Consider the following 27,121-nt stretch of genomic DNA (forward strand, 5'->3'; position numbering starts at 1 on the left):
ACACCCTTATCAGCATTCACATATAGTGAAAGTGCTAGCATTCGTCCTTTAGGCAGGAGGTGAAGCTTCGTCATAATCGATCTGTTCCCACCCACCCATCTTTACTGTTGAAGTGTACGCGAACTACTAGTCAGCCTAGTGTTCGATTTGTTTCATCGAACCGACGAAGGTAAGCAAGCTGCTACGACTACTAACACCAGTGAGCAATTTATCACGGCCACAGCTAGGTTTTCGAACTACAAGCAACTACGCACCATTCTAATAATGAAAACCAACTCTCACAATCTTGATGTACAGGTATAGGAGACTAATCCCTTGTGGTAGGTGTTGTACGAGCGTACCAAAGCCAACCAATCAACGAACACTATGGATGAATCGAATAGGAATAGTACGAAGCTAGATATCGAAGCGGCCAGACTTCAGTCTGTTGCTACCGACAAAGATAACCAGGTGGCAGAACCCAAAGAATCATACAAAAAACTATCGGAATCTGAGCTTGATCAGGCCAATTTAGTTGCACCTGAGCCAAACACGAACGGTAAGAAAGATCTCATTTTTTAATAGCTTTAAAACAGTTAAACCGAAAACAAACACGAAAGTTTCATTGATAGAAAAGTGTTCGCATTCCATAATCATAATGTGGCTATGCATGAAGAAGAAAAAAAAACAAAATGGATGATGAAATCAGTTTCAACCTAAGCATCATGTTCGTACAAGCAAGATGACAATGGTTTATTTTGGGCGAAAAATCAAAAAAGGAATGCGATAACAGTGAAATGATAGTGGAATTTTGAAAATCCGTGAGTAGTCCGTATGTGAAATATTATTCGCAACCGTAACGAATCCGTCCCAACATGCGCATTATCTACTGCAGCCCTAAAAAGAAGAAACAGATAGTGATATTGCCGATTCCGGTAGCATATTAATGATTATATAAAGACTACTGATAGAATTTAAACGATCTAAATTCTAAATTTAATGTTAACCATTTATTGATTGTTTGAATTTATTAGTAGTAAACCTAGCAGCTGTTGCCAAAATTATCTTTCTAAAACTTAGGAATGATGTTCCGGGAGAAAAGCAAAGCACAAAAAATCTTTTGACAAATTTGATGGAATAAATAATATTGTCTGAAAGTTTCGAGTAGCGAAGAGTAAGCGAAGTTGAAAGTATCAGAAAATGTTAAACCAATACCCAATATCGCTCATTTCGAGATAGTGAGGAGTCTAGAATTATTCACAAGAGTGTTTTCAACACAACCTTTTTAAAAATATCGGCTAGAAACCATAAGAACAGAACTGCATACGTTGTGGTCACGTTATCGGGAGTTTCGATTGACTTGAGGGCCATGCGCTTCGAAGCACTGGACTCACATTCACACTCAGATGGATGAGTTATTTGGAACATGTCTGTGTTGATAATTTAAAATGAGAAGAGGTAAATATAGGTACACAATGACGTAAATGCATGTCATTTTCGGTTGTTCTTCTCTTCATGTGTAAATAACTGAATCAGCAAAAAAATTGGGTGTTAAGTTTCAGTAATACGCATATTTTGCAAACGAAAATTAACACATCTGTGCATATTTTACCGCATTTTTCAGATAGATGATATATTAACGATCAATACGAATTGCTCACTAATTAACAACTACTGTCAAATTAAGAAACTCAATCGGATAGCAACACATTTCGACATATATAGGGAGCTGGGTGAATTGGACATTTTTAGTTATACACATAAAAATATTATAGAACTATTGAAAATCGTTTCAAGCTAATTAACTATAATTAGAAGGACATTTTGAGCTACACTCAAAACAATCTTCTATTTTGACCAGAGGTATCAGGTGAAAATTTCAAATATCTTCAATCAGGGTACAAAAAGTGTGTAACTTGAAAAAAGTGCGGACTCAAAACATTGTATTTACTACACTCAGATAAATTTCGTAAAATTCAATATTACAAGTAGTAAAATATGATTATATAATTTCATTTGTACTACATATCTCATCTTTCCAGTCTCAATAGAATTTTTAACAACTTCACCTAATTGGGATTTTCTTGTAGTTAAATATTTATTTATTCTAAATATTGTTTCTGATCGGGGATCAAACGGTATTTCAAACCAGTTCTCATCAGCCGAAACTTGAACTCGTCAACACTCATCAACCCGTAGTTCCGGAAAAGATTGTAAAGGAAAAGTTATACTTTATTGCTGGCAATTAAATCCGTCAAACAGATGCTCACGTACCCCCGGAAAAAGTATCCAAATGGTATATTAGGTCTAGGAAAGAAGAGTCGTTTACGTATTAGTTTTCTTCTGATATTAGTGGAATTAGTGAAGAGGCGTCAATTGATTTTGAATTGGCATAGAACAATTTTGTTTTTGGGATAGCGACCAATAAACCTTCTGTAAACATTCGGTTTGAAATGAAATTGCAGCAGAACTATGTATAATAGAATACAAATTTCAACATTAGAGGGAAGAGTGGTTTTTCGTTTTCGTTAATTTTATAAGTCTAACTAACTTAAGACTGTACCAAAAATAAGGTCCTGTAAATACTAATCTTCGCATATGGGTTATGTACAGGTTCTGCATAACTTCATGTAAACGCGAAACGAACTTACTTTCTCTCTAAATGCTTACAAATCCGAATTAAAACTGCCCTTCGAGAGTATATCCTTTTGTGCGCATTCAACTTTAATTGGTAGTCAAGGGATACTGTTTATGTTTACATCTAAGACAAGACCTGACAACTGGCTTCTTATTCTTCCTTCCGAATCATCCTTCTCGTCATTTTCGCCCTGTGGAAAAAATACCAACGTATCGGCTACAGTGTAGCCATATTTACAGATTTTTTAATAACCTCATGCTAAGAAAAAAGTATTTATTAAATTTAATTTTAAGACTCGGTTTTTGATTTGAAATAAACATGAAAAATGTGTTGGTGAATGCATTTTATTATTAAAATCGAATCCATTGTTGACGTATTACAGGATCTTTTTAAAACCGGAAAAAGTCAAGTTTGGATAGAAATGCTTAGTGTGACCACAGTGTGGAACACAACAGCTCATTCTTCTCGTAAAACTGAACACACTTTCGAGTTTACACTAATTTAACAAATCTTTTTTGGTTACACTTTAATTCACTAAAAAGAAAAACGGCTTGATGCTGATTTTAATTACACAGTGCTGCCACTATAAACATTTATTACAAATGACATTGGAAAAAAGTGGAACATTCTCTGAAAATTTTCATTTTCATTGGTGAGCTAAAATTATACATTTTAATAAACTTGTTTTCTGATTTTCTTTTTACTTGGCATCATTGCTCGCGTACCCTGCAAAAGTTTCTTCTCTTCACAATGTGCGGGTAGCAACATCAAAATCAACCAATCAGAAACTGGTCCATTTTGGAACAAAAGCAGCCCCCCCAGTTGTCAGGTCTTGTCTTAGGTCTACATCATTTTCCTTTGTATTTGCAAGCTTCGATGTGGCACCGCATCGGTGGAGTGCAATTAAATAGCAAAACGCCATTAGGTTTCCATTGCATTGTATTTGAATTGTTCACTTCTCATGTGCCTGAACATATGTGAACAAGGTTAGACCTACAATAGGCCGCCGTAACTCAGATATCTGTACGATACTTTTACACATTCATTTCCCTTGCAGTGATCTTCACGCTGTTCGAGTTATGACAAGGAAAAGCCACTAAAGTATTTCCCTAAAAGAGATAAATACAACCTCCAAAAACATGGTGAAAAATCATGAAGTAAAACCAAATACAAATAATTTGTATTTGGTAAAACCGACGACACCACCTGCCACTCGTTTATCAAAACTGTATCACAAATTCAACTACCCCTCAGTAACTCGTAATGTCAAAACGAAAACACTAATAAAAATGTTAAAACTGGCAACACAAGTTGATTATTTATTTAATTTTTTTAACAACTGCCATGGTTACTATTTATTGAAGGAGTGTAGAATGCAAATAAATGTGGAATGGTGACATGGGGACACCAGCAAGGTGGAATTGGAAGCGTATATGATGAGAACAGATATTGTACTGTTGCAGAGATATCGCAGCGCTTGATCGGATCAAAGATCATGAAGAAAACGGGAATATTCTGAACAGTATTACATGAATGATATGGCCAGACTAATAGTGATACATTTAATCAGAACATGGATGTAAATTTTGGAATAAATTCAACTTTGTAACTAACGAGTGAATATACATTTCCACTTTCATATTCATTCGTGGTTTTTCAAAAACTTTAAACATTTTGGCATGATGATACTAAAAGAAAACTAATTATTTTATGTTAAGTATTGAAACAAAAAAGAATACATTTTATTACATGTTAAATGGGTAATTAACAGTATTAGGTAAATGGCCATTGTTGCACAATGCAAAAGCTAATGCCGTTGAGCATAACTTCAAAATAGTAATATTAGTTTGGTACGTACATCTTTTTTAATACACTGGTGATTTTTCTTAAGCATTCATAGGCCTTAAGTCAGTCGTAATTTTTTTTTTCATAAATACGTTTATTTCTTAAGGCAGTTTACATAAGTTTTTCTTCGCCGTAGCATCACTTTTACATAATATTCTTATCCTAATTTAATTCTAACATAGTCACAACGTTTTGAATTTATTAAAACATATTCTCTTATAGCTTAAATATCATCTTAGGTAACTCGTCATTAATTATGAAATCTACTCGGAAATATTATTTGAACCAAACGATTACCTTCTATAAATTATAAAATAAGCTGTTTTTTTTTGACATTTTGTTGATAATTTCATAAACTGTTTCGAGTTTGTTTGTATCATTACATAATTTTTATTCTAATTTAGCTATTGGTTGACCTCATGGACGCAGCTGGGATCAGTTGGCTCATGGATGCAGCTGGGATCAGAGCTAAGTCTTAAAAGGGGCCTTTATTAAATTGAAACTCCAATTTTCTTTATGAAATGATAAATAAGTTTCATGTATGAAAGGTCACGACAAGCAAGAATGTCTCGAACTGGGATATTGGATAGTCTACCTTGGGTACGCAAAGAATTTATTAGTTGAGATCTGACATCACGATACTCCACGCATGTCCAAACGACATGATCAATATCCCGATAACCTTCTCCGCAAGCACAATGATTAGTCTCGGAGAGCCCAATTCGAAGGAGATGTGCATCTAACGTGTAGTGATTGGACATGAGTCTGGACATCACACGAATGAAATCCCTACTCACATCCAGTCCCCTGAACCATGCCTTTGTCGATATTTTCGGAATAATTGAGTGCATTCACCGACCCAGATCATCTCTATCCCAAGAAGCTTGCCAGCTGGCAAGTGTTCTTTGGCGAGACGAGCTTTAGAATTCGTTGAAAGCAATCGGTCGCTCATAAATTTCACCCTCAATAGCACCACGTTTGGCTAAAATATCGGCTCTTTCATTGCCAGGAATGGAGCAATGAGCCGGGACCCAGACTATAGTGATTAGATAATTATTGTTCAATATGTCGTTCAGGCACTGTTTTATTTTGCCCAGGAAAAACGGTTCAGTCTTGCCAGTCATGTTTGAGCGAATGGCTTCAATTGCACTCAGACTATCTGTGAAGAGGAAATAATGGTTTGGAGATAATGTGACGATTACACTCAAACTATAATGAACTGCTGCTAGCTCTGCTATATAAACAGATGCAGGTTCTTGAAGCCTAAATGAGGCCGAAACATTATTGTTGAACATACCAAACCCTGTCGCTTCTTCAATTCGCGATCCGTCCGTGTAAAACATTTTCTCAGAGTCAATATGCCTGAACTTACTTGAAAATATTTTTGGGATTTCCGTCGAGCGTAGGTGATCCGGGATTCCACGCACTTCGCGCTGCATGGATGTGTCGAAAAATAAAGTTGAGTCAGGGACATTTAGGAGGCTGACATGGATAGGAATATATCTTGAAGGGTTGATTTCCTGTGACATATGGTTAAAATATACTGTCATGAATTTTGTTTGAGATCGAAGCTCGACTAGTCGTTCGAAATTATTAATTACCATGGGATTCAGCACCTCACATCTTATTAGCAGGCGTGATGAAAGCTCCCAAAATCGATCTTTTAATGGAAGAACTCCCGCCAGAACTTCAAGACTCATTGTATGTGTTGAATGCATGCAGCCTAAGGCAATTCGCAAACAACGGTACTGAATTCGCTCAAGTTTGATAATATGAGAGTTTGCAGCGGAACGAAAACAAACGCATCCATATTCCATCACTGAAAGTATCGTTGTTTGATACAATTTTATTAGATCTTGCGGATGAGCACCCCACCAAGATCCTGTTATTGTTCGAAGAAAATTTACTCTTTGTTGGCATTTCGTTATCAGATACCTAATGTGTCCTCCCCACTTGCATTTGGAATCGAACCACACCCCGAGGTATTTAAAAGTTAAAACCTGTTGGATCATTCTTCCCATCATTCGAGAATTCGATACCAAGATGAACAGCCCAAACGGACAAGTTATCTAAGGTATCTTGCAATGGTTTATGCAGATCAATAGCTTTGGGTCCAGTAACTGAAACCACGCCATCATCTGCCAATTGTCTTAGTATACATGGGGTTACAAGACAGCTGTCAATGTCATTCACGTAAAAATTATAAAGGAGCGGACTGAGGCATGAGCCTTGCGGTAGACCCATGTAGCTAATTCTGAATGTTGTCAAATCGCCATATGAAAAATGCATGCGTTTCTCTGACAAAAGGTTGTGCAAATAATTATTTATAACCGCTGGGAGTCCATGTTGGTGGAGCTTGTCTGAAAGAACATCAATGGAAACTGAATCAAATGCTCCTTTAATGTCTAAAAATACAGATGTCATTTGTTGCTTTTGAGCGAAGGCAATTGTGATGTCAGACGAAAGTAATGCAAGGCAATCATTCGTCCCTTTATTTCTACGGAAGCCAAACTGAGTATCTGACAACAAACCGTTCGTCTCGACCCAAGTGTCGAGACGTCGTAGAATAATTTTTTCGAACAATTTTCTGATGCAGGACAACATCGCAATGGGTCTATATGAGTTGTGATTGGAAGCTGGTTTCCCCGGTTTTTGAATGGCGATAACTTTCACTTGTCTCCAGTCAGGTGGAACAATATTTTGCTCAAGAAACTTGTTGAACAATTCCAACAAACGTCTTTTTGCGAGGTCGGGCAGATTCTTCACCAAGTTGAATTTAATTCTGTCCAACCCAGGAGCGTTATTGTTACAAGACAAGAGTGCTATAGAAAATTCCATCATTGAAAATGGGTTATTAATAAAACCATTATTTGGAGGAGATTCCCTTATAATGCTCTGCGTAGGAACAGAATCTGGGCAAACTTTCCTAGCAAAGTCAAATATCCATCGGTTCGAGTATTCATCACTCTCATTGCCCACGTTACGATTCCTCATTCGTCTGGCCGTGTTCCAAAGAGTGCTCATTGAGGTTTCTCTTGACAAACCTTCGACAAAATGTCTCCAATAGCTACATTTTTTGGCTCGAAGTATGCTCTTGTACTTGGTTTCTAAAGCCATAAGTTTTTCAAAATTCTGAGGAGTTCCTCCTCCTCGTTTTAAAAACGTCTTGCAAGCATTTTGTTTTGCGAGTTTAGCCTCTGAGCACTCTTTGTCCCACCAGGGGTTGGGAGGCCTTCTGTTAGTCGTTGTCCCAGGAAAGCGTTTAGTTTGGGATTGTTCTGCTGCCTCCAGAATCGAACAAATGAGGAAGTCATATTCTTCAAGTGGAGGGAGCTCTTCCATTGAATTCAAAATACTAGAGATACTACTTTGGTATTTAATCCAGTCGATATTTTTTGTCAAATCATATGGAATACTAGCGGAAGTAGCAATGCAATTGCTACTGCTAATTGAGATGATGATTGGTAAATGATCGCTACCGTGTAAATCAGGCAGTATTTTCCAGGTGCAATCTAGTCGAATTGATGTTGAGCAAAGAGATAGATCTAATGCACTTGGGCGTGCCGGAGGTCTTGGGATCCGTGTCATGCGTCATTAAAATTTAAAGCTATGTTTGAAGTAAGCCATGTTTCGCATAAAGCAAATACATCACATTTTTGGCTATGCAATAAAATTTTAAATGAATCAAGTTTTGGCATGATACTTCGACAATTCCACTGCAGGACAGTGATTGTATCATTTGCGGCGGGTGATAAATTATCCATCAAAAGATACAAAACCTGAGACAATTGGCCATTGAGCTGATAACTGCTTCAAAACATTTCTAGCTATTGGAAGGAATGCCATTATGAGGGTCTTTAAGGGTTCAGATATATTGAATGCTGAGAAAATCCATTCAACAATTTCCGAAAACTTCAGTAATCCTGTTGGTGGCTGTGAAATAGAGCCCACAGGATTATTACCTTTTTCTGTGCTAGATCCTGGATTGGTTTGTGAATTTGACAAACCAGGAGGCACAGTCTTTGGTTTTGACTTTTTTTGTTTAACACGGGGATCTTTTTTTGAAGATGAAATTTTAGGTGTCTTTTTTGGTAATTTGGAAGAAGACTTCTTTCTCTTAACTGACCCTTGGGTAGTGATAAACGAATTACCTTCACTATTTTCGTCAGAGTCAGAGTCCTCTAGTTCCTCTAGATTTGAAAACCCGTTTTCGGTTTCCAAAGGGGGGACATCAATGACCGTTTTAAGCATTTCTGCATATGTGCGCTTAGACCGTGCTTTTAAAGAAAGCTTAATTTTGTCTTTGTGTACTTTAAATGCAGTGCATACTGAAATATCCTCATGAGGACTTTCTCCACAATAAATACATTTTTCAATTTCCTTGTTGCAATCATTATCTTTATGAGGCCCTTCACACTTAATACATTTTGGTTTATTACTACAGTAAGTAGCTGTGTGGCCGAATTTTTTGCAGTTCGTACAATTCATTACATTTGGAACAAAAAGCCGAACAGGGAGGCGAATTTAATCGACATAGACATGGGACGGAGGGTATGACATCTTTGGAGGGTATGTAAACTTTATACTCTTTAATGAAATGTTCCGAAGAGACAATATCATTCGCGTGTTTCAAATTATTTACCACAACACGAATTTTATCGTTATTTACTTTTATGATCTCTTTGATTGAAGAGTATCGTGATGTCAAACCTTTATTAATTTGTAAAATGTTTAATGGCTTTGATATACGTCTAAAAAAGACTATCCAAGGCCCAGAAGAGCTCTCCTGATATTTTTTCGTTCGTGGGGGTATCGGATTCATGCTAGGATTTACGTCCATGGATTCATCCATCACATTAAAATTTTTAATCAAACTTTAAATAAAAAATGAAACCAACACTACACAGTACTCAATCAAAAGGAAAAGAAAAAACTTCTACCTTGAAATTGTTGTCTATCTCCGTTGCACTGCCGTGTAGATTCTCGTTGCTCTAGATGTTCTTGTTGGATGCTGATTGTTGGATGTGATGCTACTGCTACCTGACATCAAGCACCACTCGATTTCCGATTTACTTTTGTCTTCGCCAGCTGTAACCAGCGCAGATCACCGGTGTATACCTGCGTGTTGTATGGCAGTGGAAAGACCGAGTTGTCTTGTCTCCTTCTTCCTTGTGTTCCGCACCGATATGCTTCTGCACCGAAGTGCCTTCGCACCGGTGTGCCTTTGCCTGCTTCTATGTGCCTTTGCACTCTCCTTCTTCGATGTGCCTTTGCACTCTCTTGCTCAGCACTTGTGGCTGTGTATTGTGGCCTGGGTAGAGCTTGGGAAACGCCCTTTGTTGTTTCCTTCACCAGCTTGGCCCAGCACTAGGGCTCTCTTATGCAGCACGACTATACGTCTCAACGGCTGCTGCCAACAGGTCTCTACCTGTAGTTCAACCGTTGTCGTATTTAACGCGTGTAAACCAACCAGCGTTGTTAAACTGTACGCTTCTATACACAACCTTCTCGGTTGAACGGCTATTGAGTCGTAATTTTGAGAAACACATTATGTGTGTCTACCCAAGCCGTTTATTGAATTCAGTAACAGTAAATATCCGTTAGCATACTGCTGTTGATAGGCTTATGAGATATGGGAGGACAAAACGTAATGAGCAAAGCGTATTCTGATGCTATTCCTTTCTTCCGACCTGGTCGTTAATTTTGTACATTGGATCGGTTTCGCTTCGTCGTTGTGCAGCCTTTAGATTGAGAAACAAATTAAAAAAATATACTGATAATTTTTTGTTGTACCTGTAGTAGACCTTTGAATATCCAGCCTTCAGCTTACTAAAGGTACGATTACATTAGCCAGTTTATCTGCACAAACTTGTGCAGTTTGACTGTATCATAGTGTAATCGGTTCGCAGTTGTCTGCAAGCAGTCAAAATCGGCTTGACTGTCCATCTGTATGCAGTCAAAGTGTGCAGATTATATGTGACAATGTAATCACAGTGTGATCATAGTCGACAGACAAACAGTTGATGATTGTACAGACAAATTTGACTGTTTCTGAAACTGTTGTGCAGTCAGGCATGGCAAAAACACGGATCCGTTCTGCACGGTACTCACCTTCACTCGTGAGCACACCACCAGGAGTATTGAATGCTACGCTTCGTGCCCGTGTTGAAAAACACACACCGAACGCAGTAGAAAAAGCACTCGTAGTGGTGGTCGTGTAATTGTCAAACACCGGTGCTTGGATTTTCGGGCAGCACTGAAGTCGAGTGTTCCTGACTTCGGCAAACACCAAAGCCGAGTGTTTCCGATTTTGCCACATACGTTGGTTGTACTATAAGCACCTATAGCGCCACGGTATGACGAAAAATGCGTTTGAATGATTAATTCTTTTTTCATCAATACGCGTCTGATTGAATTCAATTGATTGACAATATAACCAACGCATGGGTGCTCTTCGGTGCCTTCGCGAAATTGAAAACACTCGGCTCCGGTGTTTAACGAAACTGAAAATACGCGGTTTCGGTGTATGCCGAAGCTTGAAACACCAGTGCCGAAAATAAAACAGCGCCACGAGCACCGTGGCTTCGGATATTGCGTTTCGTGTTTCTCTTTGTGCACTGGCACGCAATGGCATTCTCAATACACGAGGTGGCGGTGGTTATATGAAGCACGCAGTGCAGTGCAGTGTTTGGACATGCCTGTTGTGCAGAAGTTGTCTGCCACAGATTCTATGACAACCAAAAACTTGTTTATTTCATCCAAACACAAAGCAAAACGGTCCAGCACCAGTGTGAGAAGTGAGTACACGTGGTTTTCCCCAAGAGGGTTGGTTTCGTGATCAATTATTTTCTAATGTGTAGAAACCAGATAGTAATAATAAAAAACTGTTTTAATCCACCTAATGGTGTATTAATGGCTTTCTCGTATTACTGATATTCTCACATTCTTATATTTGTAGTATTCTTCGAAATTATATTTTATTGCTTCTTGAAAAAAAACAAAAAAAAATTAATTAGCACAACCAACAACCAACAAAATGAAACAGTTTTGCTTGTGCAGGTACTTCTGCAACCGGTGTAAATGAAGTCGGTTCGTATGACCATCTGTTAACATGACTTACAAACTGTATTGATTTTAGTCAATTTTATAAGATTATATATGATTCGGCCATCGTACTTTAAACGAGGGTTTAAATTTTAAATACTTATAATTTTAGAAATGGCAAAAATGAAATTTTAAACACTTGCATCCGCGCAAAGTTCAGAAGCTCAGGAGTTTTGGCCTTTTATTTGATCCTAAATTTGTGAATATCGCTCAGGCGACCTCTACGAAATGTGAGTGAATTCCATTTTTGAGTATATGACCACGAGTATTGGACCCCAATTCTATCTCTTTACCACGTGTACTACCTTCTCACCGAACCGCGTTGTCAATGTCGCCATTTCCGGTCGAAATAATGAAGCTTATCGCATATTTCGTAGAATTCTTAATCGAAATTACTACTGAATTTTTCGAGCTCCTCCTTCACGATAAAGTGCAATGGATCTCCAGAAGCATAGTACTGGTACGTTTTGCTTTGTACTTGGATGAAATGATTATGAAAAATTAAATAATGAATTAATGAAAAAAGTATTAACTACTTCAAATTAAAAAATTCTGACCGGTAACAGAAAATGCACCTATTTGAATTTTTTTCTAGATTTTGTAAATATTTACCGAATTTCCAATAGCTTATCGTTCGTTAGTTCGATAATTGAATTGATTACAAAGCGTTTGGTAATAAAATTGTGGATCTGTCAAAATCTGAACTCTACCCCAAAGGGAATTCATACCGTTATAAAATATTTGAAAGAGCTTGGACTTGAGACAACCTTCCCAAAATTTCAACCCTTTAATTGTCATATTTACGGAGGTAGGATGATCCTATGGATTTGCATTGCATTTGATATTTGAATCTACCACTCCATTTACAATTTATTGAAAATGTATTTGTTGCTTAAAAAATACTCAACAATTGCGAAACATATTTTTCACGCTTTCGATCTCGGTGCCACTCTGGATTTTTTAGTAATAGCAGATATACCCGTATGATGTGAGCGGTAAGACACAAACGTGTAGATAATGAACATATGATTTGAAAGAATCTCAATTTTTTGTTGTTGTTATGACATCTGCTAAACATATCAAATATACATCATAGTCATAGTACAAACAACATCGTATATTTTCATCATTTAAAAATTGTCGAATTTTGCATTAGAAAGAGATGATTTGGGGAAAGCATTAGAATTATGTTTGCATTTGAATAAAAATACTGCAGAGTCAAATCAAAATCAGTTTCAAAGTTCTGGAAGGATACAATCAAAGCACTTGACTGTGAGCTTCTCCCTCACCGTCGTATTCATTTATTTCCGAATACTATTTGTATCAAATGACACTAAAGCAGTGAACACCAAGATACAGATAGGAAATATGAAACAGAACAACCAAAGTACTGTAACAAAGATGAAATATTTTTTATAGAATCACTTGAAATGTAAATCATTCAGAGATAAAAAAGTAAGGAAAACAAATATGAATTTAAATGAAATAACTACCATTTGTTTTCATCGAATAGCCACGCATTGACTTTGCACCATTTCAATTCCTACGAAGAAGTCGAAAATGGGATGTCTGATTCTCGAGGTATCCACAAATTGCCAGAAAGATGGTCATTATTTCGACTATTTTTTCTCATTCAAAATAAACGTTTCATTTTAACAAAAACACGCTCACTTCATACTTGGTTAATAAAAAATTTTTAGATACATCGAAGAGTTTTGGTTTCATATTTTTTAAAACTGTGGAAAAGTTCAGTATTTGAAATTTTCTAAAATAATAACCAATTCACCATGGGTTTCCGGGCTTCGGAAAATTGTTCTAAAGTTTGAGCGATTTCTATACCTGTTTTTTGATATTTATAAAAAAGGTAAAAAAACGGGAGCACATTTATATTACTTCTTTAATTGCTTCCAAACAGAACACACCAATTAGCAACGCAACGAACTTCCGTTTGTGAGACCAGATCGATATTTATCATAATGCAATATTCTGTGAAAAGTTCTCTGCCCCACAAACTTTCTTCCAATATGATCACTTTGTGCAGAAAAACTGCAATAAACAGCCCACTCCGTATATTTAAGTCTGTAACCAGTTTTATTTGTCTGATCAATGTAATCACAATACAGACATGCTCAAAAAGTCTGTCACAGTCAAACATAACAACTGTCAAAGTATTGACTGTCGGCAGTCAAACTTTAATGTTGCAGTCATTTAACTGTGAATAGTGTAATCACATTGCCAGACCGAATATAAAATGCCGAAAAATTACTTGTCTGTGACAGATAAACTGTGACAGATAAACTGGCTAGTCTGATCGTAGCTTAAGTGAACTTTGCGGTTCCTAAGGTCAACAATAGTACTTTTTTAACGTCGAAAAATCAGTTGTAAAAATATTCCACAAATTGTACTGATCGATTGATTTGAAATCCTGATAGCTACTTTCTCCCAAGTACAAGTCACTGCAGTGTACTATTAGGGAGCTCCCCTAACTGGTGCGACTGATGTAGCATTCGTGAAATAAACTGGTTATTTGTACTTTTTATTCAACCTTAGTCCAATCAGACTTAACATACCTGATACAAGACCTTTCCCATATTCCGGGATCTCTTTTTCAGACTATTTGTTTATTTAGTCTAGGGTGTCTTGGTAACTAGCTCGTAGCAACTTAAACAGTGTTGCTCGATAAAATTATTTTCAGCGTTATCAAGGGGTCGCTAAATTTATAGTAACTGACGGTAAATCGTCAACGGACAATTTTAATGGTAATTTTTCTTCGGAGTGTCTGGTCGTGTCGTCGGTAAAACTGTGCCCTCATAACAACTTGGCACGAAGCCAACCATATTGGTGACTGGTAGTCTTTTACCAGTCACCTTGACAACAACTGTACGTTCATCAACTTCAGAACTTCATCATGGCCGCAGTAACCCTTCTAAATTAACCCATAGGACAGATCCACATAATGCAATCCATTCACTTCACCCTGTTGAGATACTTTTTTGTATCACATCATCATCCAGAAGACGTAGAAGGGTTCAATTCATTCTAACTCAATCAAAAAGATCTTCGACAATAATTAGTATTTGTCCACCGATTTCGGGCCAACTCAAAACGAACAATCAAATTTGCTTGTGATTGTGTGGCCACAAGATCTCATTGCCTTGGTAATTAACCGTTGGAGAATTGAAAAACGTGTAACATTAACTTATGGCAATACAAATATACGAGGCCTTAGATCAAACCTACAAAATCCAGTATTCTCACACGGACAATTATATAAAGCTTTCTCAAAGGTTGAATCCTTTGCAAATGTTAAAGTTGCAGTAGAAGAAATTCCCGAACATATATTAACCGAATGAATTCGTTGTAACATCGAATATTGTCTACAAAGAGGTGATGGTTTAGATTTCGTCTTGAACATTCAACTACTCATCAACTTGTTAGAGTAACAAACATAATAAATGCAATGGAGTTGCTCTTCTAGGTATAGCGAAAAAATTTGTTTGGTACAAAGGCTGATTTAGTTAAACTGTCTGACCTCCAGTTTCCTATTTATTTCATCAAAATGTTTTAGAAGCTTGTATAACATTTTCACTTCTGATCTCCCAAATCTACCCGTGGGGATGCCATAAATCTCTATTCTGTGACAATATAACAGATCGGCTGAAAAGTTCGTATCGTTTCTATGAGAGGGCGCCACTAGAATTAAATCCATACCATTTTCAGTTAGTACCAACCTTCAAAAGATACGTGTATAAATTTGACAGCTGTCTGATTATTAGTTTGTGAGATATTGCATTTTGAGTGAAGCTACTTTTGTTATTGTGAAAAAAATGGAAAAAAGGAATTTGGTGTGTTGATGAAACACTACTTTTTGATGAAAAAAAAGTGCCGCCGATACCAAAAAATGGCTTGATGAGTGTTATCCAGACTCTGCACCTGGCGAAGCAACAATTCGTAAGTAGTTTGCAAAATTTCGTACTGGTCATATGAGCACCGAAGACGATGAACGCAGTGGACGTCCAAAAGAGGCTGTTACCGATGAAAACGTGAAAAAAATCCACAAAATGATTTTCAATGACCGTAAAGTGAAGTTGATCGAGATAGCTGACACCCTAAAGATATCAAAGGAACGTGTTGGACATATTATTCACGAATATTTGGATATGAGAAAGCTTTGTGCAAAATGGGTGCCGCGTGAGCTCACAATCGATCAAAAACAACAACGAATTGATGATTCTGAGCAGTGTTTGGAGCTGTTATATCGAAATAAAACCGATTTTTTTTGTCGATATATAACAATGGACGAAACATGGCTCCATCACTTCACTCCGGAGTCCAATCGACAGTCAGCTGAGTGGACTGCACGCGATGAACCGAACCCAAAGCGTGGAAAGACTCAACAATCGGCCGGTAAGGTTATGGCGTCTGTATTTTGGGATTCGCATGGTATAATTTTCATCGACTACCTTGAAAAGGGAAAAACCATCAACAGTGACTATTTTATAGCGTTTTTAGAGCGTTTGAAGGACGAAATTTAAAAAAAACGGCCTTATTTGAAGAAGAGAAAAGTTTTGTTTCATCAAGACAATGCACCGTGTCACAAGTCGATGAAAACCATGCTGAAATTGAACGAATTGGACTTCGAATTGCTCCCTCATCCACCGTATTCTCCAGATTTGGCCCCAGTGACTTTTTCCTGTTCTCAGACCTCAAGAGAATGCTCGCTGGTAAAAAATTTAGAAGCAATGAAGAGGTAATCGCTGAAACTGAGGCCTATTTTGAGGCAAAGGACAAATCGTACTACAAAAATGGTATCGAAAAGTTGGAAGATCGCTATAATCGCTGTATCGCCTCTGATGGCAATTATGTTGAATAATAAAAACGAATTTTGGCAAAAAAATGTGTGTTTCTTTTAAACGATACGAACTTTTCAGCCGAACTGTTAAGTTCGTTATACACAGGTAGAAATCTAAACACTTAAAACAAACTCTCGAGCTCTGCATAATGAAATGCCGAATTAGATCGGCAACGCGACATTTTACTGATTATTCAGTAATCCACATACTCATTGCCGAAATTCGTTAATGTAAAGTTTTGATATCTCGGTAAAGCGCATTTTATTGTCGAAGTTTGGCATAATATGTATGTGGCTGAACTGGTTTGTTAACAACAAATATATTGAAATCAACAAATCCGTTTGCCGAAATTTCTAACAGTGTGTTAGCTTTTACTGAAATTCGGCGAGACACTTGTTATCTAATGTCACCTATAGATTTTGTACAGAAACGGTCGTCGCCATTTCTCGTGGAGTCGAAAAATATAAACCAATTGGACGAAAGAAAGAGATCATTGCGTGAAAACAAGGTGGAATCGAAAAGATTATTTTATATATACTTTTGAATACTTTTGTTAATTTTCAGGTAGTAGGAAAACTAGAAACAAATATTTTTAGCTGTGATATTTATTTTCGGGACTTGCACACTTAATTTTTATTGCTGAATATCGGCAAAAAAATGTCGAAATTTGCACAACTGAGTGCTCGGTAATCGTCTCGGCAAAATGTATAATTACTGAGAGTCACGGCAATCCAAAATTAACAAATAACTGTCAATTATTGCCGAACTTTTCAGCAGAAATTTTGCTGTCAGTTCGGCAAAAGTTATCAGGATGGAATAATGAAATGCCGAGTCATCAGTAATCGAAGAAATGAAAAATTTTTCTGTTATTGTATTAAATTAATATCATAAAAGCAAATGTTGGTGAAAGAGGGTTTTTATTGATGTTCATTTCAATTCAGTAAACAAAATAAGCGTATAATAAACATAACGGCAAAACACAATTGTTTCTAATGCCCCTTAGCGCCTCTACCTGGAAATAAGCGGATGTTTATAAATATATATATTCAAAGTAGATAGTTTTTGATTTCACTTATCTTTTCATAACTTATACAAATCTTTTTCCTTCATCCAATTTACATTTACATTCCACTTCCACGAGCAATGGCGACGTGATGCTTTGCAAAATCGAAAAGAGACCTTAGATGATAAGTGTCTCACCGAGTTTCAGTAAAAGCTAACTCACTGTTCGAAATCTCGGCAAATGGTTTTGCTGATCTCGGTATATTTGTTGTTTACTGACAAGTTCAGTATAATACTATGCCAAACTTCGGTGAAAGAACACGCTTTACCGAGAAATCAGCAACAAAATTTAAGTGTGGGTGCTTTACGCAGTACCAACACACTTAAAACCATTTCTTGAGCTCGGCATAATAAAATGCCGAAACTGATCAGCAACACGTAAATTTGCTGATTGCTCAGGAATCCATACGCATGTTTCTGAACTTCGTTAAATGCATTCACTGATATTTCGGTAAAATGCTTCACTTTGCCGAAATTTGGCATAATTGCTTGCTGAATTTATCAGTAAACAACAGATATGCCGACATCAGCAGAGACGTTTGCCGAGATTTCGGAATATGCGCTAGCTGTTGCCGAGATTCAGCACGACAGCTGTCATTTATTGCCGCGTTACATTTTCGCTTCGCAGTGAAAAAATGGATAATCTTCGAAGAACCGTGGAACCACTTGCAAGTAAAAATATTGAATAAATATAGTGACATGTTTCGCTTTATAAAAAGCGACTTTATCAGAGCACTCGCGATTATAAGGGAAAAACACCCAACACGGGTCTCAAGAAGTCCTCGAGACAAAATTTTGGGGGATATGCGAAAAAATAACCCAATGCATGGAATAATTCAATAGATCAAAGTAAGTTTATTTTTTTAACAATACCGTATATGCATCATTAAATATTGAACATTTTTGTAAGCCAAAAATCAATATATATTTTTATTTTCATATTTCCAGCTCGACTCAAGGTGGCCGCATCTTAAAACGCCGCTTTTTCTATGCTACATGTTTTCAGGTAGAGGCTTTAAGCACTACTGACAACAAATTTGTAAGCCTCCTTTAAGTGTTAATAAAATGAATTTTTGATCCTGAATGGCGTGTTTATAATGTTGAGAAATTACAAACAAAATTAATTGACTAGATTTTCAATTACTGATGATTCGGTAATTTATTTTTTCATTTTTTCGTTTTATTGGATTGCCGAATATTCAGTGAACGTTTCACTGAGCAAACAGTAAATCTTATGCTGACGATTTCGGCAATATTTGACGTTTGTCAAATTTGATGGTGCCGAGACGCTCAGTAATTTTATTTTTGCCGAGATGATTGCTGATTACTCGGCTGTGCGAATCTCGGCATTTTTTTGCCGAGACTCAGCTAAAAAATTTAAGTGTGAATTTAGTCAAGTTTTTATTCCACCAAGAACAAAACGCTGAAAATGATTTAGAATAAAATTCTGAAAATTGTTTTGAAGCATTGCCAGATTTTGCCCGCTTCGTCAGACACTCTCACTAATCAGATCATTTTCCATATTTTAGAGATTTCGATAGGTTCGATGAAAATGAAAATGAAACCCGGTCAAAATTTACTTGTACATAGTTAGACACAGGCAAATTCAGATAAATTTTTGTGTCAGAGACAGATTTTTGATAAAATAACATGGCAACTCTGATTACAAGTAGTTTTTTTTTCTCTAAAAAAAATCAGCATTGCGGAAGAAACTTTTGTCCTAATATGGTAATAACGAAATCATGTATATTATAGGGCTAAAAAGTCACTTATATATAATTCATATTGCAATATATAAATATATAATAGTACACCCGTTTCTCACTAGAGGTGCTGTTAGTGTCACCGTACAGTGGGAAATCTATGTTTATTTGATTTATGCAATTACACTGGGGAATCAAGGTTTATTTTTTTTATGATTGGACTTTGCACGGAAAGCCGTTATGTAAAAATTCGACTGAAAAAAGTGAGAAATTTTTAAAAATTTTCAAGAGTTCTACTTATCGAATATATTCTCAATAAAAAATTCTTCCGATTATCTTTCAGACCCAATCGGGTTTGGCAGGGTGAATCTACTGACTTTAAAGCAGAAGAATTTGTAGATTGTTGCATATACTCTTACTGTGAATTTAACATATACATGCTATCGATGCAACCAGATCTCATTATTTAATCGATTCAAATTAACGGAATCAGTAACTTTTGGTGAATCCATTAGAAATGAAGTAGCTCGATTTAGTCGCCAGTTCCGTCGGTCGAACTGGAAGTATACGATTTCGTCGAGAGAATGCACATTTTGCGAACTGTCAATTACTTATTGGGGATGATCAACGTTTTGGACAAATGATTTGAAGGAACACTACCAGAAATGGAAAATTTTCAATGCAATTGCTGTTACATTTAGTTATAATACCACTTGATTCAATTTATATTGAAGGTTACGATTTTCGGGGAATTTTCGTAATGTTATCTTTGTCCATCCGAATCCGAAATCCCACTATCTGTAGTCTTCATAATCATCTGAGAGATCATGTTCTGATTGCTGGCTCTATTATCAGAAGACAACACTACCAAGCATAGATCTTGCCTTTGCAATTGATGATAATATAATCACCAACACAACAGCGAGAATCAGCCTTGAAAACGAAATCATTCTTCGCCGAACACACACACATTTCGCTTCATTTGATTTCGGTTGTTCGTCGACTAAGCACGGTTGGCAGGAGTCTTCTTTCATCGGAACTGTACCTTAAACTGATAGTTGGTATTTGATTCACTTCGTAGGTGCTGCCATGGTACGTGAAAACGGCAATTATAAAGACGGTGAGGATGAGCGTATGCTCAACGGCAATGGAGCGGGCGATGCAATTACGGATAAAGACAAACTAGCCCAGAAGGAGGTTGAAGTGAAATTCATTTCCGAGCAGAATGGTGACGCCAGGATTGACTTGGAAGTGGAGCGTCAGGTAAGTGTAAATAATTAGTACGTCTCCAGTAATTGAACGTACTAACCGGGGATGGCACTAGCTTCTATAAAATAACTCCTGTACTTTTTGCCTTCGTCAATTTGCAGCAAACCTTCTCCGGAATGACTAAGGAAGAGCTGATGAAATACGCCAACGATCCGTTCTGGATTCGATTGCGCTGGTTTCTGTTCATCCTGTTCTGGGGACTCTGGGTGGCAATGTTGGTCGGAGCCATCTATATAATTATGGATGCACCGAAGTGTGCCGCACCGGTTGCTCTGAAGTGGTGGCAAGAAGGACCGCTAGTTAAGATAGACGAGCAAAACTATAAGAACCAGGCCGAGACAGTCCAACGTTATGGTGCAAAGGGTGTTATTTACGAGCTACCTGCCGATGAAACCTATTTGGTTGACACAGCCTCGGTGGAGAACAAAATTAAGGAACTAGTGGGAACATTCACGTGAGTATTGAAACCTATCACTAATATGTCTAGTACACATATCTTTCATTTGTTTCTCTTTTGTGTTGAGATTTGCATTGTACAGATAATACGCAAGAGAAAACTTTATCATTTTGTTGTCTGTATTTAAATTGATTTAAATTGAGCTCAATTGAACGATATGTCTGTGTTTTTCTTTTCTTATTGGTAACTTGAATATGCCTTCAAGAACATAACGGTTTGAAGTAATGTGTGTAAAAACTGGTTTCTTGCATATATGATCAGTCATACGATGTCACTTCCAGTCGTATATGGTAATTAGTTATGAAAGCAAATTAGACAGGAATACTGTATGCTTTATTTCCTTTGCTTCGTTTTGATGACTATCTGAACTAAATGTGATGCGAAATCAATGACATTTTTATTTTTCAATTTCCCACTAGTGAATCTAAGTGATTTAGCCATCTGACCACATTACCAGTTCGGAACGAATTTAAAAATCGAGTGGGCGAAACATTTTCAATCAGAAATTTAGGTGGAATTCAGTATGAGTTCCACATTAATGCCAGCTCCAGTGCAACAACCGATTCGTTGTTGAATTTTGTTGCCAACCGACATCTGTCAATTAGGTTTTGCACGAACATGACATAACCTCACAAAAATGAACACTAAACGCAACAAGACAATTCTTTCTCCATGCCATCGGAAATATGTTCAGCAATTTATGAAAAAATTATGTTTACTCGAAATGTTGAAAACTGAGGAAAACTCATCACGCTTTCTTGCCTTTTTTACACTCGAACGGCGGTTTCAAGGTAGTCTCTGTTCCGATGTTCAACCGAGTCCTTCGTCCAAACCATCCTCTCCCTCCACCTTAGACGCGTTACGATCATGGAAGCAAAGCAGGGAAAGTTGCTAAATTCACACAACTAATACGAAAAGCCTCATTGAACATAACTCAAAATTGATTGACATATCACTCAAATTCATAAAAAAAGTGCACGTTCTCTATCTACTCATTTTTGGGTTAAGATACGAAGCTGTCAAATTTGAGTATTTTGTACCTAAAATAAGAAAGGAATTTTTTTTCAGAATTTGAGTGAGTTTAATTAAAAATTTGAGATCCTTGCAAAGAAATTCTTCGTTCATGATTATATACATGGATTTCTAGTTTAAGTTATTCTTCTTTCTTTGAAATGGGAAGCGCAAAAAATCGATTCAAAACCGTTTTCTTTAGACCTGTTTGGAGTCAAAATTACATGATTTTGATATCCTTATGTTAGATATTTCACTTAGCATAATTGAAACCACAAAACTACGATCTAGAAACGGCAATCAAAAACAACGTATTCTTGAGTTCCTAAATTTGATAAGAAAATTCCGATAATGAAAACACGCCGAACTGCAAGAAGTATTATTTTCACTCAAATGATTGAAAACTCAACGCTTACTCTAATGTATGAATAAATGCGAGAGAGAAGCATGTCAGTTTTATTCGCATTCAGGTCCTACAGTTATGTCTCTGACTTTACCCACCCGCCTTTTTCAATTGTTTATGCCATCTATTTGTAATATTGGGAAATTATTGACCGATGAGTTTAGCGACTTCATTTATAGCGGCAATAAATTTTTGGTAGCACTGTGTCAAAAATTAGAATTGATTGATTGATTCGATAATTAACTAGTTTTTTTTACTATCCTGTATAACTTCAAGCCACCAAAAATATGAAAAATGATGATGAACTTAATCCTATTGTGATTTAATTTAAAAAATACTCATTTCTATTCTTTTTCTTTCATCCAGTGCTAAAGACATCAAGGTCATCCTGGACTTGACACCCAACTTTGTCACCAGAGACGATCAGCTGTTCAAGGACGCTCTTGCTAATCCAGGTTCTCCATCGCGGTCTGCTTTTATTTGGAAGGAATCCGGATCGATTCCGACCAACTGGCTAGCCGTAACCGGTGGTGGTTCCGCATGGAAGGAAGTTACTTCGCAACAGTTTGTCCTAGCGCAGTTCGGAGCCGATCGGGTTGATTTGCAGCTAAACGATCCCATTGCAAAGGATAAGATCAAGACCACGCTGAGACATCTGGTCCAATTGGGCGTCCAAGGATTCCGTTTGGCCAACGCCAAGCACTTCATCGTTGATCGAGACGGAAAGAACGACGTAAACGCCGAAGTTGAAGATAAAACTCTATCGCATACAGACTACGGTTTCTGGACGCACGCACATACAACGTACCAAGATGGATTGGGAGCTCTGTTGTACGAATTGAGCACGGATGTTAAGAATGCTACCAATGGAGAAGGCTTCCTATCCGTAAACGAAGACATTACTCGCCCAGAAGTATTTTCCGTCGAGGGTAAGCTGGGACTAGATCTACCCGAGTTTGGAAATGTGGAAAGTGTTCTTAGACAACCACTGGGTGCCGAATCTGCGAAGATCATTAGGGAAGACATTCATAAAACGTTCGGCGAGATCAACCAGTATGCTTCCGCTGAAGGAGGCAAACCCTGGGTACAATGGTCTTACGATAAGAACTCTCTGGCACAAATTCCAGCCTCAGAATATAACTTGTTTGTGTTCCTTCTTCCTGGTGTTCCAGTAGTTCCATTGGATATTTTAAATTATGGAAACGGAAGCCAGACTTTAATTGAACATCTAGAGAAGTATCGGGGAACGCCATCTTATCAACATGGCACTTTTGCCATTTACACTGATACTAACGGAACTTCCGTTGGTTATACTCGGTATGTACTATTCGCTACCTGTTGTATTCTACACGTTACTAAAATATATTTTTAATTTCATTTCTAATTAACACACTTTTCATGCATTCATTGTAAACGTCCACACTCGATTACTAACCAAACAGAGACTGGTAAGCAAGGTTTACATCTACTAACAATATGTTACATGTTTGGAAAAAAATGAAAGATTGTTACTTTACATTATGACTTTTTATTTCAAAACAGGCAAAAATCTGGAAATCCAGGTTATTTCGTCGCCTTCAATCTAGCAGAACAGCAGGTCGAGGCAGACTTCAGTCATGTAGAGGGCATTGCCGATGAACTCACTGTCGTACTGATCAGTGAGAACTATCGTATTCCCGACATTGCTGCCAAGTAAGTTTCTCACCGGAGGAGGATCTTTTTTTTCAAAATAAACAAATATATTTATTTCGTCTATAGGAGCAAAGTACCGTCCAATGCAGTACCGCTTTCGGGACGTTCCGCCCTCATTACTACCTATGTTCCCAAGCAAGGATAAATAGCCAAGTTTTATTGCTGAGATTGACCATCATCACTATTAGAAGCCCTCAACATAATAAGAATTATTGTACTCGAATTTCAGAACTGATGGTCGACTTTCAAACATTAACTGTAACCAATTATTGGAAAAATGTTATTGCTTCTCGCTGAAGGCTAAGCACAAAGTGTTGATTGAATGTAGAATTCAATAAAATATTGTAGTAGCATCAATGAAAAGTTGAAGAGTGAAATGATTTCTTGAGAAGTATCCCACAAACTTAACTCTACTAAAATCTACTGGTCGATTTATTCAATTATTTATTTACTTAGAATTAAGAAATCATCAGAGTTGGATCTCTTGTGATTATTTACACTATATTGTTATCCTTTATCCTGCACTCAAAAAAATCCACACGTTAACCTTATGTGAAAAAACACATAGATTACAAAAATGGCTTTGTCATCGGAGTTTACGTGATCTTCTTAACAACCAGCGGATCATGATTGAATATGAATTGAACCATATGTCAGAATTATTGCTGTTGTCACATATATTTTATGTGTCACGCACTTACTTGAATTCATTTTGTCATGTTCATTTTGTGCTCGCAATATGGCGTCAGTTGAAAAACCTAGAACAACCAACATAGGCCAAATTCCTTCTACCCTTCTACGGTATTTATCACAGTGATTTTAGGGTAAATAATTGCTCATTGATTTTATCGACAGTTATGAAGTCTAGCTAATTTTTATTATACTTTCAGATCTAATATTAGTACCAAGCAGAAGTATAATTTATAAGCTAATGTACTATTTAGTGAGTTTAGTACAACTTATTTGCATGACCAATTGGCATTACGCGAATTCTGTGCTCTAAAAATACGGAACTGAAACACAATTCAGTTTTGTTTTTTTTTACAGCGGAGTTCAAAAGGCAAAACCTCTAGATTGGGTTCCAGCACATCAATCACATTTAGAACTACTAGTTCCAGCTGAATGCATTCCTCAAAGGGAACAATGTTCGCTTCAGTTTAGCTGCTCCAGAGAAAGGATTTATATCAATGCATTATGTATTTTTGATATTTTTCGCAAGTGATTCAACAGAAACGAATTTAAAAGTAAAATTTTCAGAATATCTGCGTGCGAACAAAATTTATTGCAATGTTATGTCCAACAGACTATGTAATCTATTAGTTTTTAATACCAATATACCAATATTAAGATTCAATATAGAACTTTATAGTAACAATTACATGAAAATAATGTGATTATTAAGTAAAATTCTGGTAAAAAGTAAGTTCAAATGAAATAAATTTTACAGCACAATTTAAATGAACTTTTTATAAATTTCACAAAAGTATTCTATAGAATCTACGAAAAAAGTGACGTAGATATTACGTGATACAAATGTGGACTGAGAGTTCATGAGTTCATTCTGTGCTATCTATACTTCTCATTAGTATTACATGAAAAGTTCTATGGATAAAAATCACATACGTTTTCACGTAGCATTGAAGTGAGGATTTTTCTGAGTGTGGTGTAAAGGGACTATAAAAGTGGCAGTCAAATTATCGTGGCGAACAGTTGGGTGATTTTACACTGGAGATCATCGTTCATGAATTTAAAAGTTCACACAAATGAAGTGGTATATAAAATCCGAAAACAGATAGAATCTAATCAATATGCATTGCTCTAATACAACTTCTTGCCTTCAATTCGATTGAACACGTAACTTGATCTAAATAAACGTGCCGCTATAATACAGTGTAGTAAACAATACAGAGCAAGTAACAGGAAGACTCGAGGTAAACACACCTAAAGAACTAAAAGCATCGGTTGTACGACAAAAGAGCAGTATTCGACCTTCGGTAAACGAAATTGAAGCTTTTGGAAAACAAATGCACCTCGACAAAAATATGGTACAGGAACTGCAGTAGTAACGGGTAGTGCGATATACATACAGTTTCTGAAGGAATGAGGTGGCCGAAAATGATGGAAAATAGTAAAGTCTACTGTGTTAATCATTACAATGTCAATGTATAACATACCCGTGTATGATGAGGACAATGCAATGGATGCGCGTGTGCATGACCTTTCGCCGAACTTAAACGATATTTATATTTAAAACAAAAAAGACCAATGGAACAGTATGATGATATTCTACGCACGAACGAGATGGTATTCGTGTATTATGTATGCTCATTAGGAGAGGTCCATTTTGCCGGAAGTTTCACGTGCTCCTTTAAGTAGCAAGTAGCGCTGCCGTTCTATTTTTCTATATTTGAAACCAGGCTTCCCAAATGTACCGCCGCGCGACATTATTATTGAGGATGTCATGCTACTCTTTCCATGACAGCCTTGTGATAGGTTTCATCACGACAGCCCTTAGACAAATAGTTCTGTACAGCCAACGTTGCCGTCATTCACTTCGTTCGACAGTTCATTCCATCGTAAGACATTTTGTCATGGTCCACGACAGCCGAAGAAGCATGAAGTTCTCGCTGTTGCGACAGTAAGCTTCGGGTATCAGTCACTGCGTTGTTTCTGTCGAGAGCAAAATATTACTCTCCCTTGACCAGGTCTGCGACAGTAACCGGTGCGGTTCAAATTTGTTGCTCTTGGTTTGCTATGAAGATTCGAGGCAAGCATGTGGGTTTTAGTTTTGCCTTTGGTGATTGCTTTGCGCAGCGGTTGATCATTGCGCATAGCAATCACCGTTGGTAGGGCATTGATAACAATATAATTGATAATTAATAATATACGAAACTCCTAATACGAAACGGATTGAAGAACGGACTTTGGTTTTAATGAAAGTTAATTTTTATATTTTGGTCGATCTTCTATGAATTGATAGATCGATTAATTAAAGAGCAATGTTTTTTAATAGCTGAGTCAGTTCGGCGTGCTCCTTTCAGGCAGTTTGCGGTCGGTTTGTGGGCTGTAACATTCATAGTGTATGCGCGTACTGATGTGCGTGGA

General features: G+C 37.0%; 1 protein-coding gene across 2 annotated transcripts; it reads left to right on the plus strand.

Annotated features, from left to right (window-relative positions):
• On the plus strand, positions 1-24,379 carry LOC131425538 (uncharacterized). 2 transcript variants are annotated; one of them, XM_058587495.1, is made up of 7 exons: positions 1-169; positions 298-538; positions 20,266-20,447; positions 20,555-20,907; positions 22,691-23,641; positions 23,867-24,016; positions 24,083-24,379. In XM_058587495.1, the coding sequence occupies exons 2-7, from the start codon at positions 367-369 to the stop codon at positions 24,159-24,161; spliced, it is 1,887 nt and encodes a 628-aa protein (XP_058443478.1). In that variant the 5' UTR covers positions 1-169; positions 298-366; the 3' UTR covers positions 24,162-24,379. The 2 variants fall into 2 exon arrangements, with proteins under 2 accessions (XP_058443478.1, XP_058443479.1); XM_058587496.1 differs by lacking the exons at positions 1-169; positions 298-538 and adding an exon at positions 19,476-20,196.
• Positions 24,380-27,121: the final 2,742 nt, after the last annotated feature.

The sequence above is a fragment of the Malaya genurostris genome, chromosome 1 (genome assembly GCF_030247185.1).
Source record: "Malaya genurostris strain Urasoe2022 chromosome 1, Malgen_1.1, whole genome shotgun sequence".
Taxonomy (NCBI): Eukaryota; Metazoa; Arthropoda; class Insecta; order Diptera; family Culicidae; genus Malaya; species Malaya genurostris.